At 29.8% G+C, this 16,115-nt stretch overlaps 1 protein-coding gene across 2 annotated transcripts; it reads right to left on the reverse strand.

The window, feature by feature from the left end:
- Positions 1–3,757: 3,757 nt before the first annotated feature.
- On the reverse strand, positions 3,758–11,533 carry LOC133689948 (nudix hydrolase 19, chloroplastic-like). Of its 2 annotated transcripts, none has more exons than XM_062110067.1 (6): positions 10,836–11,533; positions 9,877–10,017; positions 9,681–9,785; positions 9,382–9,481; positions 4,755–4,847; positions 3,758–4,256 (listed from the first exon to the last, which is right to left on the reverse strand). In XM_062110067.1, the coding sequence occupies exons 1-6, from the start codon at positions 11,328–11,330 to the stop codon at positions 4,018–4,020; spliced, it is 1,173 nt and encodes a 390-aa protein (XP_061966051.1). In that variant the 5' UTR covers positions 11,331–11,533; the 3' UTR covers positions 3,758–4,017. The 2 variants fall into 2 exon arrangements, with proteins under 2 accessions (XP_061966051.1, XP_061966050.1); XM_062110066.1 differs by having other exon boundaries at positions 3,758–4,307.
- Positions 11,534–16,115: the final 4,582 nt, after the last annotated feature.

Here is a 16,115-nt window from a genome sequence, read left to right on the forward strand (position 1 = left end):
TCTCTCCTCTCCTCTCTTTCTCTCATATATATATATATATATATATATATATATATATATATATATTTCAACAGAATACCAGTTTGAAAGATAACCTTTTTTTTATCAATGAAAACCTAAACTATAATTAGGGTAAGGCTGAATCAAGAACACAAAGAAAAATAGGAATTAAGGAAAAGTTGAAATCAAGAACACCAAGAAAACTAGGGTTCAGAAATTTAAAGAGAAAATAAAATCTAACAACAAAAGACACGATGTAAAATGAACAAAACTAAATTTAAAGATAAATGGATGAAACATGATTTTAGAGTCAAGCTTTGATATCAACTGACATTGAGAAATTTCTTCCATATCCATGGCATAATAATGTTTATTGCATTATTTCATTAATGATTAAGATTTTTAGGTTTTGAAGAGTTTAATAAGAGTATAAGATACGGTTCGGTAAATCAAGTGTAACTTGTAAGTCGATCATTTGATCAAGCTAAAAGTTTAACAAAAAAATTTAAAGGTTGTGATTTCTAATAAGTTAAATTTTCATGAAGATCAAAATTTTAGAAATAAGGCTTGGAAGTTACTATACGAGATTGTTTTTATTTACCTTATTGTATTTGGATTTTTTTTTCCTATTTAGATTAAGACTTTTAATTTATTTAGTATCTAGGAATATTGATGTTAGATGAATTCTATTAGTTACGTAAGATTTTATTAGGAATCCTTTTTCTATAAAGGATTTAGTTTTAATTAGAAATCATTTCCTATAAAGGATTCTAAGTCTAAAATTAGTATAAATAGTGATGTCCATTTTATTTTATTCACATTCACATTATTATTTAGGTTTTATAAAATACCAGAGATTTGTCTCTAAATGTTTCTATAGTTTAGGTTTATAACTTCAGGGTTTGAGAATTCTAACTCTTATCCATATTATACACCATGTCAAGTGGTATTAGAGTATGTTGACCTCTTTGATAAATGAATATGATAGCAACTCACTCTATGATACAAGAGTGAAGGCCCTTCAAGGCATCATACGGGTATGGGAGCAAAAACTAGATCATTTTGTGCTAGCTCAAGAACAGAGAATGGATTCTTTAGAGCAAGCCATATCAAGTCTAACTCGGCTAATAGATAACACAAACAGGGACTATGAATTGGAGAGGAAATTGCTTGGAGACTTACCTCATGGCAACCAAACCACAAACTTATTTTTGAATTTGATGAGATTCCATTCTATAATGGGAAATTTTTGAAGAAAACATTTATTAACTTATTGACAATGTTGGAAACTTACCTTTTGTTTCAACGAGGTTCCTTGTTATTAAAAAGTAGGACTTGTCGCACACAAACTTTATTATGGTGCTAAAGAATGATGGTTTGAATTTCTAGACTTTAGAAATCATATTGATATGTCTTTAATTCTATCTTTGCAAGATTTGAGACAATCATTAATTTTGAAGTTTATATAAGATGATTATGAAAAAATTTAATATTGGATAGATAAGTAAATATATTTTTATTATTTGCCTTTCTATTAAACCTTTTCAAATAGCAATGAAAATAAATATGGAGGAGGCGTTATCTCTTCAAAATAAACAATTTCAACATCATGTTAGTGATAACAACAACACATCTGTAAATATTACTTTACTTGTCAATGTTTTATATAGTATTGGTAAATAAAAAATAAAAAAGCTCCTAAATTGCTATTACATAGTGATTCCTAAAGCCTTGAAGCACTAAAAGAAAAGCCAGAACAAGTTGAAATTACTCACAAGGATGAAGTTGACATTAAAGAGGACTTAAATATGGATGTGTCATCTAAATTGAGCTTCCATGTTGGGTCAATATTATGAAATTATCAAACCATTTGATGGTTAAGACATTGTTATTAGAGATAACCAAATATGTCAACTAAAGTTTTCATTATCTCAAAAGATGGTTTTATACGAGGTTGATTTTTTAGGTCTTAAACAGTTTTGTCTAGATTTAGAAATTTTACATTGATATATTTTCATTAAAATTGGATTTAAGATATTTAGAATAAGTTATCTCATGCATACATTAGGAACAATGTTATATTCAAATTATTTATTCCTTTGGAGTAGAAGAGTTTAATTTTTAGCAAATAACTTAAGGGTAAGATTTTTGAAAGTAGAGGGGACTGATGTGAGAACATTTTTTTCATATTCTTGATATTATAATTTTTACTCCATTATTTCATTAATGGTTAAGATTTTTAATTTTTGAAGAATTTAAGAAGAATCCTAGACGTAGTTTGGTAAATCAAGCATAACTTGTAATCTGACTGTTTGATTAAGCTAAAATCTTGAAAATGATTTTAAAGGCTATATTTTTTATTGGGTTAAAGGTTCATAATGATAGAATATTAGGAAAACCTTTAAATAAAACTCAAATATTATTGTGCGAGATTGTTTTTATTTACCTTATTGTATTTAGATTCGTTTTTCTATTTAGATTAGGAATTTTAATTTAATTAATATTTTACTATTTAAGAATTCTAATGTTAGATAGATTCTATTAGTTAGGTAAGTTTTAATTAAAAATCATTTTCTATAAAGGATTTTAGATTTAATTAGGAATCATTTTCTATAAATGATTCTATATATAAAAACTAGTATGAATAGAGATGTTTAGTTTATTTTATTGATAATCAAGTTATTATTCAAATTTTATAAAATACCAGAAAGTTTTTTTCTAAATCTCTCTACAGTTTATATTTGTAACATTAGGACTTTAGAACTCTAGATTCTATCCATGTTATATGTCGTGTTATCAACTAATACAAACCTAGAGGGTTAGAATCCTAGAACTCACAATTAAAATTAAACACAACTCAATAAAGCTAAAATCAAGTTGAAAAGAACCTAACCCAATAATTACATGAACCAAAGTACCGAAGTTATAAAGATTGAACGCCACAAATAATGAATATTTGATAAGTTCTAAATAGTTCAATGAAGAACTAAGAGTAAAAGAAATCTTCTCCAATATTATTTCTAAAAATCAATGAGTTTTCATAGCTTACACCAAAAAAATATATTTATAGTTCAATATAATAAACCATACTAAAATATTGGGTTAAAATAAAAACTCAATATAAAATAGTTTAAAAATACTTTTAAAATAAAATAAAAAAATCTCAAGTTTTAAAAAATAAATAAACCATACTAAAATATTGGGTTAAAATAAAAACTCAATATAAAATAGTTTAAAAATACTTTTAAAATAAAATAAAAAAATCTCAAGTTTTAAAAAATAAATCTCAATCGGCGTAGTAACTTTTAGTCTTATTAAAAGGTTTTCCCGATATGTGATCACTATAAAATTTAACCTAATAGACAACAAGACTTTTAAAATCAAAAAAATTTCAATTTAATCCAATAATTGAATTAAAAGTTATAATTATGTAGTATATTTTAATGAGTCCAATCTCTTACTTAACATTGATTAAGATTTGATACTCATGAACTCAACCGTTAATATAAATTTATCATCTGCTCTTTTTTCTTTTCATTCCCTTGATATTATAGTCAAGAACTTAATTGCACAAAAATAAAGTTCCTTACATGGTGCAACTATATAAAATAAAGCTTGCAACACACGAGAACGACTATAAGCCCTTTTTGAAGAGGAAAATATTGGACAAAGCAAGTAAAAAAGAAAACCTTGACTATTCTAGGAACTTCTGAGCTTGGAAAATAAGAAATCGTAAAGAAAGAGGGGAAAAGCTGGCTTCCGGATCCAAGTGCACGTAACACAATTATAAAGTCCAGTCTACAACAAACATTTAAATATAAAATCTTCGCAGACGTTTTCTAGAAAGCAATCTCCCAGAAGATCAACGGATGTCGCTTTCCTTTATTTTGAACGAATATTGGAATACAGAGCAAATTAGAATCAAATACTGTCTCTAATCTCTTCACAAACACAAGAGAATGATGAAATTCAAATATACTCTTCCTGAAAGAGTGAAGTTTTTAGCCTTTGGGACTGCTACAAATTTGACTGATAACTATTTGGTTGTTGTTTCAATTGCAGAGCATCAAATGTTGAACCTTGATTTACCCAGGAAGTTATTAGGCGATGCGCAATTGCGAAAGGTCCAGGGAAAAACATCGGAGCAAGTTCCCCACTTTCCACATTAAAATCTGATGATAAACTCTGTCCTTTCTCAACCCCTCTACACATCTGGTCTACCTTGACCGCTGCTGTTCTTTGTGCCTTCTCGTATTCTGCAAACATTAAAGATTTTTGGACATCTTCTCTACTGTGCCATTGAGCATCTAAATGATTCAAAAATTCAATATTAGCCCCATGATATGTCTCCAGCAATCATCCAATTATAAAATAAAGTAAACCCAAGCTCGCTTAAGTATTATACATGACATAAACAAAAAGAGATGGAAGAGACCAATAAATGTGTATCGAATGATTTCTTTCCCCCCTTTATATGCGCATTACTGTCACCTTTTCCACCAGAAATCATATCAACTTAGTGAAAGTATAGATTAAGTTTCCTTTCCCTTTCTACAGTTAAGGGAGCAAAAGCTCTTTCACATCTAAAAAAGAGAGATGTGGAACTTCAACCGACCTGAAGGTAAAATCTTGGCTACTCCTTTTGCTCTAGAGTTTGTATTGTGCCCAGAATTTTTTCCATACTAAAGAAAGAGGTTTCACGAGGGAAAGGAGAGACCCAAGAGCAATCAACCAAATTCTAAATTTTCAATTACCTTCCAACTCTGCCTTGTCTACTTTTATTTCAAGTGATTTTGCATATGCAAAGAAACCCACCATCAGCTGGCATGGCATGCTGCTTGGGCCAACTAGAAAGAAACCAGAAAAAGTGCACAATAAGCTAACAGCATATGTAAATAAATAAGTCGGAGAGTAACAAGACATCAACTATAACAGTTTTGCACAAACAGAGGATACTGAGGTCGTGAGATGTAGATAACACTAATCACCCGTGAAACAAAAACATGAAAGGAAGAAAAATGCGCAATTGTTGAAAGTGTCATGACCTAAGAGCCAATAGATATTAGCTTGTAGGTGTAACCATAATATAGTTATTTAATGAAATTGCTAAGACATTATCTTTTAAATTTGTTTTAATTACATTATGTACTTAATTATTTGATAAAATTTCATGCAATGATATTTGTAAGATATATGGTGCAACACTTATCTCACACTGTAGATAATATGTTAGGTTCTGAATATCATACATGCCGCGGAAATAATAAAACAAAATTATTCGGGAGTCCTTAGAATCCTGTTACATAAATCTAGAGTTGTTTAGGGATTTATTACTTGAAGATCTGATCTTCTTTAGCTTTGAATAATTCTTTAAAGACTGAGTTGTTGCAAACTACAAGTCGTTCAATTGTCAGCCCCCAACGGTAATCCACATGAACCACCAGTGAGAGAACTTCTAAATCCCTATTTAGAAGAGAGGGATTGTTATGCCAAAAGTGCTAGCTCTCTATTTTGTGACTTACATAATTTTTCTGTCTAACAAACCACTATAAAAAATAAGAGACATAACTTATTATTTATAGAAAAATCTGAAAAAATCATATAAATTGACAAAATATCAATTTGCCCCTTAAATAATATTTATATATTATTTAAGAATAATTTTATAAATTTAATTAATCATATCCCTTCTTGTTTATTGTAGGACTAAAATTATAATCCTTGAATTAAATACATTCTAGTGTTTAATTCTAAAATTATTTTCAATCAAGTTACACTTGATTAATTATCTCAATTTAATTTCTAACTAATAATTCTTAATGTGTGACCTATTAAATTCCTAATATGTTGGCTTAAAAATAAATTCTAATTCTAATTCTAATTAAATAAATTAAATGATTTAATTTATTATCAATTCAACAATTGTTTAATTTATATTTTAGATCAAGTGCATCATCTAGAAACGTGTCATGATCCTTTAAATATTAGAAAATATATTAGTGGTTTGAACTAACCTTTCAGTAACCGGTTTCTCAGTGTAATTAATATAATTTCATCAATAATGTCTCATTTTAATGTTAAGCATGAAATATGTCTATTATGATAAATTATATTTGTTCTCTATATAATAGTCATTGATAGTTTGAATAAAATTTAAAACTCTCTTCAAATCTCATTCCACCTTGGCCAAGAATTTCTCAGTTAATACTATTTGAGAACATATATAATATTTTTTCTAATTCACTTAGGGTGATGAATCCTCTCTTGATCACTCAAGTATTTTCATATAGTGTATATTATACCCAATGTATGTCCCTTCATCATCTCGATTAAGATAACATGTCACAGAATCAAAACATAACATTCTTTATATAAGATAACTTAGTAATCTCAAGTCTAAGGATCACTTATATAACCGTTACATGAGTCTTTCCATAAACATAGATAATCTCTCTATATGAAATTCTCATGCGAGTCAACTCAGTATATATATCTTATGACAAGCACCTACATATTAGTTATAGATATCTCTTATACCCCAGCTTATGAGAACAATTACTTTCTTTCATAGAGGAAAGAACATAATATATATCAATTTATACAACTCTAATAAATATCCAGTAATATTTAATGCATCGACTACAAACATTTTAGGAACAATATTTTAATGCAATAGAAATCTCATAATTATAACAACTTTATAATTTTATTTGCAAAGCATTTTTATCTTATAAACTTTATCTTTACTTTAGATTTATAAATCAAATATTAGATTTATTAATCTAATATTGTATGAATATTAAAGATAAATTAAGCTTTTATTAATAATAAATATGTATTTACACGAATATAATAATATCACGTATAACCAACCGATTGACTATAGAACATATTAAACTAATATAATACTAGTCTATGGTCATAGCTTTATTGAAACTAGACATCAACAAAAAGCAATAAGACTGGCATGCATTAAATCTTTATCATACAATGATAATGGAGATTCTCACTTTGTGATGATACTAAGAATATTGTGTGGATGCTTGTTAAGAATTGAGATCATCAAATGTGGCCTAAATGAGAATGCACTTGGTATTTACCTAGTGTCTTTGAGAATCTTATAGAGATGGGTGTTGCTTGTCTTTAACTTGAGATTATCATATTATCTCATAGGAGGAATCGTGTACCTCGACACTTTTGGGATGGACTTTGAAAGGTCATACATACATTGGTGAATAGTTATATGAAGACCCACACGGAGGTTAATGAATAACCAATATATGATTAGTTGCTTCTGGTAAAGGAAGTTAAATGTCATTGGCCACTCATTATGTGGATGACTTCAAAAAATTTGTGCGCACATTGGAAATTGATTTTAATAGGTTCTCAAATCATATTTCATTTCAAATTTATCAATTAGGTAACCAGAGCAAATTAAGAAGTGGCTATATAAAGTAGGCACATTCCAAGCCCTAGTTCACCTCGTGGCATTGTATGATGACGGGGCTAAATTGCATGGTGACAAGAATCTTGATTGATTCTTTTTGTCACTTTAGGTGTCATGATTGAGAAGTACTAGCTCGAGCACTTGACTATGTATGACAAGATGCATGGATAGAAATATTCATGTTGTATTTAATACAAGTAGTGGCACTAAGACTATAGCCAAGCCTTATTGGGAGCTTACAGGGTCACTTGCATAAAAAGATTTGAATGTCAAAGTAATATGAAAGAATGAGAGAGAATACTTCCTATAAGAGTCTTAAAGAGACCAGGACTCTCCTAGAAGTCCCAATGAGACTAGGGCTTTATACTAGTCTTAATGGGTTTAGGGTTAGGGATCATATTATAACTAGGAGTATAGTTTTGTCCATGAAATTAGAACCCTAATGAAATTACAATTCATTCCAAGAGTCCTAGTTAGACTAGAACTCTTAAAAAGACTCCATGTGTAAATTGTAAATTACAATTTGTCCAAAAGATCATGTCTCTTGGAAGTTGAATTTGAATGGCAATTCTCCAAGTTCTTGGGGGTTAAAACAAGGGGTAAAGTTGATTAGTACAAGTTGTTACAGGAGACTATTCACGTTTCCTAGGCACCTGGCTTTCCATTCAGAATTGTTTAACAACAAAAGCCAGGCAGGTTCAGGTACAGAGAAACATAAACTCACATGCTTAACAGGGCTTTGGAGCATCGTGAGAATTTGTTCTTCACATGTTCAGTTACTAAAAATGTCTGGCAGCATAAATTGCAGCTTTGTGGAATAATGTGGATGGAAGTGGTATCAAATGATTTAAAATATCTTGAAGCTGAGACGGATTTGGATTATGATTGCGCAGAAAGGCACAAAAGGATCCATATAACTGAGCTGGCTAGTTTGGTACATAATCCCAATAACTTCAATCTACAATGGTTCAATATTTTGCAGGAAGCAAATTGTCTTGTAACTAGTAAATGGTTTCATTATTTGAATAGTTGTATAATTTGATGTAAAGTTTTTTCTCTAAGTTCTCTTTAAGCTACAAAGCATTTTTGATCAGCGAAAATTTTAATTCGTCAAATAATTAAAGAAAAGAAACCTGCAATCTGGGTTTCAAGCTTGAGACTATTGCCACTGCACTATTCAGTGGCACTTTTGTGGATCATGAGCACCAGAATTGGATGAAAACAATTGTTTTGGTTTGCTAGCTTTCAAAGGAAACAGAAATCTACGAGAAAATATGGACACGATGAAAACATAAATATTACTGTGGAAAACCTAGCTCTCTGTTTTTCTACATTTTAGAAAACTGATTTGATAATTTTCCAATTTCTTATAACTTCAGAGAACTGTTTTATTTTATTTTATTTTATTTCACCCATCCATTATATTCCAATAGGAAAATACACTTCAAATCAGGTTTTCTAGTTTTTCCATTTTGAAAAGGTTGTCTGGCGCAATAATGTAAGGAATAATTTTTTTCATTTTTCAATAGACAAAAAATTCCAAAGTATATGCATCCATTTGTTTTAATTTATCCACTCATTGTAATAGCACAAAGATGTCATTTTAGATATTCTGCATTTTGTGCCCGATACTTCATATATCCAGTGAAATAATTAAAACCAATGATGATGAATGACAGGGTAGCGACCCACAATATACTAAAAGGAGAATTATTATAAAACACACACAGACAGTATTTTAGTTTCAGTATGATGTACTTTATCTTTGCCCCCCCCCCCCCCCGGGTATATGACGGATGGAATATTAAGGCAATTTTTAATTTTGTTGATTAAAAACAAAAATACTCTTCTTTGTTACATTCCCAGTAAGCTCTATGACACACAAGCGAAAAGTTAAAGAAAATGCAATCATATAAGAGTGGTAAAGGAGATACCAGGCCATGGCTGAGAGCTATGATACATAACCTCTCCTACTTCAATGGCAGTCTCTTCCCATGTTTCTCTCCTCACTGCCTCTTCTAAGCTTTCTCCAGGCTAAGGACAATAGAAGAATTCAAAAATTAAAATTCAAGTACAGAAGAGAATAAAATAATTGCCAAATAGATGATTTCTTGTGATATTATCATGAGGGTCTATCTCATATAAATTAAATGCTTGTATGCATTTTGGATCCTTCAGCTTACAGGGAATGCTTCTAGCTATGAGAAAACTAGAAATTGGCCAAGACATGTACCTCTATGAAACCAGCTAAGCAACTCCACATTCGGGGTACAAATCTTGACTGTCTGCCTAAAAGGGCACGATCATTTTCTCGATCAATAACTAACATGATGACAACCTGCAGTAAGAGAACAGCAATTTTCAAAGCTAATGCATCCAGTAGAAGTTTAAACAACATTCACAGTGGAGTGAGATAAGAATTACTGTACTGGATCCACACGAGGATAAACTTTCCTTCTGCACAACTCATTTGAGCATTGTTTCCGCCTCCCAGATTCCATGGGAACAGTTTTCTCTCCGCAATATCCACAAAAACGTGAGATGTTATGCCACTCCAGCAATGCTTTGGCCTAACCAATGCAAAGACCACAATGGTTAATATGGAACTCTTAGTGCCACCAAAATGGCATATATATAATAATTAAATGGGGGTATGTTAACAAGGTGGCATGGACCTGGACCTATTAGAATGGGAGAAAGTGAAACATATTTACGTCATGAGGCTACTGACAGCAAGATCAAGGAAATATCCACCCCCCAGGTCCAACTCTAATCTCGAAGTGATGGAGAACAAATATGGAGGGGAAGAGACTTCCGTAGCAAAGTGAGACCTTTCAGTTAAGATGTTAAATTAAATACAAAAACCAAAGAGGGGATAGAAATAAATAAGTAACAAAGATGATAAATTGGGGCAGGCAGATGTTTGTAGTCTGCTCAGCTCAATTAAACCTCAGTTCCAAATTACATCACTTGTCTACGCTTAGTTATTCATCAAGATACTTGTGTCGCAATACACTTCTAGAGCATAACATGAGATCAGCTCAGGTAACACTTTTCCTATGTTGCACGAGGCTTGAATTTCAAGTTTCAAGACACTTTTTTCCATGGCTTGTAAAAAGTTGAAACATCCAATTAACTGGCAAGATGATAATCTGAAATTCAAGCCATCGACAAAATGGCACCCTCAAATTTTCACAAACTAAAGTGGTAAAAAATATCTCTCAACTATAAAGATGAGAAGGGAAAGAAGCCATTTTTCAGCAACTAGAAAGCTCACATCTATGTTACCATTTTAACTTGAGGCACTTAAAATGATCCAAACCTCATTCTTAGAACCAAGCGCATAAATCTAAGACATTAAACTAATTGAAAAACAAAACCAACTTACATGGCCAGCAACGGCCAAATCAACCATGGCCTGCTCATCAGTCCAATCTGTAGCCACCATAAGTGTTCTTAACTCAATGAAGCAAACCTGCTCGCTATCAAATTCAGTGAATAAACTATTTTCACCGGAGACATCAATTGCCCAATAAACCACATCCACATCTTGTTCAGAGCTTGAACCCAGATAAAACAAGCTGTCTCCGGTGAATTCAACCCCAGAAGCAGAAAATAAACCTTTACAATCAGCCAAACTGATCCAGCCCAGATGCCACGTGGGCCCCAAATCAGTATCGGTGCTAGTGGAGGACGCCAAAGGCCTGCCCTTCCTAAAGGGTAGAACCTTGAAATTAAGAGAAGAGGATTGGTGGGAATTGTCTACAAGTTGAGTTTTGAGGGTTTCAAGGGCTAAGGCAGGTGATAATGGGTGGGTTGGTTGGGGTGTTTTAGACCTAAGAGGATTGCCTGCAAAGGCGTGGGATTGGAGGCTTATGGGCATGGCGGTTTTGGTACGGAAATAGGAGAAAGATTTCTCTGTGAAGAAGAACGGGGTTGCTTTGGGAGAGAGGAGCTCGTATAAAAAGAGGGAGGAAACGTGGAAGATGATGACAACGCCGACGATGACATTATGATGATGATGATGATGATGGAGGGGTTCTTGGGTGACTCTTGTTGTGAGTGCTTGGCATCGAAAGCTGGAGCTGCCTCCTATAAAAAGTTTGAATTATAAAATTATAATTAGAGAGAATTTTTATTTAGTATCATGATTATTAGTAAATTTATAATTAATAAAAGTCTATGTAAGGAGAATAATTATATAGAAAGAAGATATATTTCTATTAATGTATAAATTATATTATTGATTGATTATTAATTTAAATTAATTTTTTATTTGTTAGTTTCATTTAAAATTTAAGGTTGATTTATCTTTATAAAACAAATATTTATCTTGTCAAGTTAAATTCTAATAATTCTAAAACTTTAATTTTAGCATCGCATTTATTTTTTATTTTTTATTTTTTATTTTTTATTTTTAATAGTTGAATGTATATTTTACAGTATAATTTTGTACCTCAAATATTAAATTTTACAACTAAATCTTAATTCTTTGAAAATTAATTAAACAAATTTATTGTTGTGGGATTTTCAGTATATTATCCAAATCCTAACGGATAATGATATTCATTTTATATTTTTAAAACATAATAATAAAAATGTAATTTTATATTTTTTAGAAAATATACAAAAAAAACCTTTAGAATTTGATCATATGCACAAAAACAAAACATATTTGTTTGTGTTTTTGAAATGAAGAGATTTTTAAAAAAAAATTCAGAGAAAACCATATATTTTTAATATTAGATCTGTATCTTATAGCATAAGTATACAATCCAATATTAAATGAAATTCTTAAAAAAAAAATCATATTTTTGTGTTTTCTGAAATAAAGGGTATATTTATGTAATATGGATTCAAAATTGGTTTTCTAAACTTATTTTGATCATGAACAAACTTAGCAAATTCATGATAAACATCATTTCTTCAACATGTATTGATTAAGTTAAACTAAAACAACATTATTTTATCAAGAAGAAACAACTTAAATAGAAGACTTTTACTACATCAACAACATCCAAAAGAACTTTAAAAAACATAATAAGACTATCATAATAACAAAAAAGGCAACCATAACACTACTTGTCAATCATTCCAAACTCCATCAAACTAAATGACATTTAAAAAAAATAACTTAAACAAGCCACATGGACTCAACTTTTAGATTAAAAAGTAATACATTCAAGTTCTTGGAGCAGCTACTACCCTCTTTGCTTTTCATTGTCGAGTGTTGCTTCTACAAGCTTGATGCCCTTTTAAAACTTAAAAAATTCTTATGCTAGGCTCTTAAACCTTCACACTTAGAGTTTCTTTATCAATCTTTTCTTCGTTTTTCCTTTTTCTTACTCTAATTTTTCAAGGGGTATTTATAATTTTTGCTAGGGTTTTTTATAGATTCAAACATAGATTGATTAAAATTTAGCCCTTTGACCAAAATGAGAGGGTTTTGGAGTACATTTTACTGCAATGAGCTCTGTACTTATATGCTAGTTTTACAATGGTAATTTTGCAACAAACTTGGTTTTTAGAAGTTTTTGTGGTTTTCCAAACTTAGAGACCAAGAAGCTTGTTTTTTATCTTTTGAACTTGAGAGAAATGTGATCAACCTTTAGTAAGAACCCACTAAGAAAGCTAGAAGTGTGAACACACAAAAAAGATCAGTGGTTTTATGAAATGGGTATCACGTCCATCGATGACTGAGTTATCCAATTTTAAGGTTTTATCGGAGCAACTCCGATATATACATCATCGGAGGCCACCTAATCTTCGTAGAGGAGAAGTATACCTTTCGTTTGGATCCATCCTTGCTCAATTTAGAAGTGAGCAAGAAAAATGCAATGATAGCTGATCAGGGACAAGATATTATTGAATTCTTTGAAGAAAATGGGATCTAAATGTTTAATAAGAGTAGCTAATCTTTGTAGAGGGGGTGTTTCTTAGTTGAATAGTGGTCGTTACAACCCTAAAGGTGGTTAGAAATGTCATATTTATTCGTTTGAAAGTATATACTTGATCAACCAAAACTGTCGAATAAGAAGTTAAATAATTGTTGAACGACACATTGTCTAGGTTAAACCATTGAAATTAGGGTTTTGTATTTGAGATTTAAAAATTTTCACTTTAGTCCTTATTCTCCCAATTACTTTTAATTACACCTATAATTGCATCCTCAACTCTTAATTTTATACAATTTCACCTCTGCCAAACTCAATTATTAGCCCCACAGTCCAGCGTTATTTTCATCTTGGTTCTTGGTTTCTGATTTGTGAACTTAGACCCTTAATTGACCATCAAAATTTTAATTTTCTTCAAAATAACCTCTGATTTGGTTAATTCCAGCCCTTATAATCACACACCTTTTTAATTTGATCTTTGGTTTTAGATTTCTTCAATGAAGTCTTTAATTACCCATCAAACTTTAATGTTTGTGTAATTAAACCTCTGATTTGACCATATTAAACTCTTTAAAATTGCAATTCGACTCTTAAACTTTAATTTCTTCCAATTAAAGCCTAAATTAACTTCAAAAATTAATTTTTCTTGCAATTAAGTTCTCAATAAAATTAATTACGCCTTCCAAAATTCTCATTGAGTCCTTACCTATCCAAATCTGTATTTCTTTACCCCAAATAAAAATATTTTCACCAACAGAGCTTTTTGTTAATTAGAATTGGGTTGCTAATTTTGCTATTTTTATACATTTTGGTCCTCTAACTTTTTTACTTGTCATTTTGGTCCTTCACCACAAACTTGGGCAATCTTATAAGCTTTCTTCATGTATATCCTCTTGTATTTTGGATTTTTTTTTCTATTCTTTCTCTTTCTTTTCTTGATTTTTTATAGAGTCAAAAATGGGTAACAACAACTTTGTTGATCTTACTTTGTTCATTGTGATTTTGTTCAATTATCACTATTTCACTTATGAATTGTACTGTATCCAAAAATAGTATCGTGTGAATAATAGTTTCATTAAATAAATTTCCAGAAAAGACTGGACAAATGGTCTCGTTTAAAACTTGATCTTCTTAGACAGAACTTCCTAGACCAAATCTATTAACTGCTCTAACTTTTTATGTATGCGAACATTAACGTATATGTGAACACTAACCAACCAGATAACTTTAATGTTAATCTTAGAGAGTATAAGCAAGATATATATATAAAAAAAGAGCATGATCGCTCCAATAAGATAGTGTAAACTATCATTAACAAATCAATAATTCACTTATTAGAAAATATAAATCAATAAGATATATGACATGCATCAAACCATTTAAATTGCATTAAAAAATTAGAAGCTAAACTATAACTTTAAAACAAACATATATAGCAACCTTCTAAAATTAAACAAAAGGAAAAACAAGTCATAACAAATCAAAAGGTTATAAATTGAAGCATATAAAATTAAAATTAAATCTATATGTAAGAATATAGTGACTTAAAAGGAAGTTTAATTATAACTTAAAATTTTAAAGATTCTAAAAACCTCTTTCACAATTATTATTATTATTATTATTATTATTATTATTATTATTATTATTATTATTATTATTATTATTATTCATAAGATAAACAAAACAAAGTATAATACAAAAACAATAGCCTTAAGATTGTTTTTCAAAGTTGTAAATAAATTACACTAGTGGATAAATGTTTAGTTTATCAAATGTACTTGTTATCCATGTTCTTTAAAAACATTCCCAACATATAATGTAGTTCTCAAATTGAAGGATTTTTTTTTGTTTTGAAAATCTTGAGTTTAATAGGTGTAGCTTATGGGGGTAATAGTTTCTTCCATGCTACTACCATTGCTATGGGACAAAGAACCAAATTGAAAAACTCAAAATAATTCAGTGGTCTTTGAATCCCTAAATTTTTTAGAACAAGATTTTTAATCACTTTAAGAATATCTTTTTTTAGATCACTAAAGACATTGGCATGGATGGTATGAGATGCAATGATCATGTTAGGCTCTCTACCTATAATGCTCTTGATCTTTTGAATCTTGATACAAAGGATGAGGCATTCTATATGTTAATTTAATATGTCTTGTATTCATTCGGTTGGTTATATGTGACATTATAATATTCATGTAAATACATATTATTATTAATAAAGATTTGATTTATCTTTTATATTTATATAATATTAGATTAATAAATCTAGAGTAAAGATAAAATTCATAAAACAAAAATGATTTGCTAAGAAAATTATAAAGTTATTATAATTATATGATTTTTATTACATCAAAACATTGTTTCTAAAATATTATTGGTCGATGTTCTTTTAAATATTGAACATTCATTAGAGCCATAAAGAATAGCACATATTATGTTCTTTTTTTTGTGAAAGGAAGTAGTTGTTTTCATAAGCCAAGGTATAAGAGATACCTATAACTATTATGTAGTTGTTTGTCATAAGACATATACACTGAACTAATCTGCATGAAAAATTTATATGGAGAGATCATCTATATCTAATGAAAAACTCATGTGACGGTTGTGTAAATGATCTTTAGACCTGAGATCACGAGTTATCTTATAATAGAAATGTTATGTTTTAATCTTATTACATGTTATCTTAATATAATGAAAAGTCAGACATTAAAATGATTTAATTACATGTTACACATTAAGAACTATTAGTCAGAAATTAAACTAGAATGATT

The sequence above is a fragment of the Populus nigra genome, chromosome 3 (assembly GCF_951802175.1).
Source record: "Populus nigra chromosome 3, ddPopNigr1.1, whole genome shotgun sequence".
NCBI classification, from domain to species: Eukaryota; Viridiplantae; Streptophyta; class Magnoliopsida; order Malpighiales; family Salicaceae; genus Populus; species Populus nigra.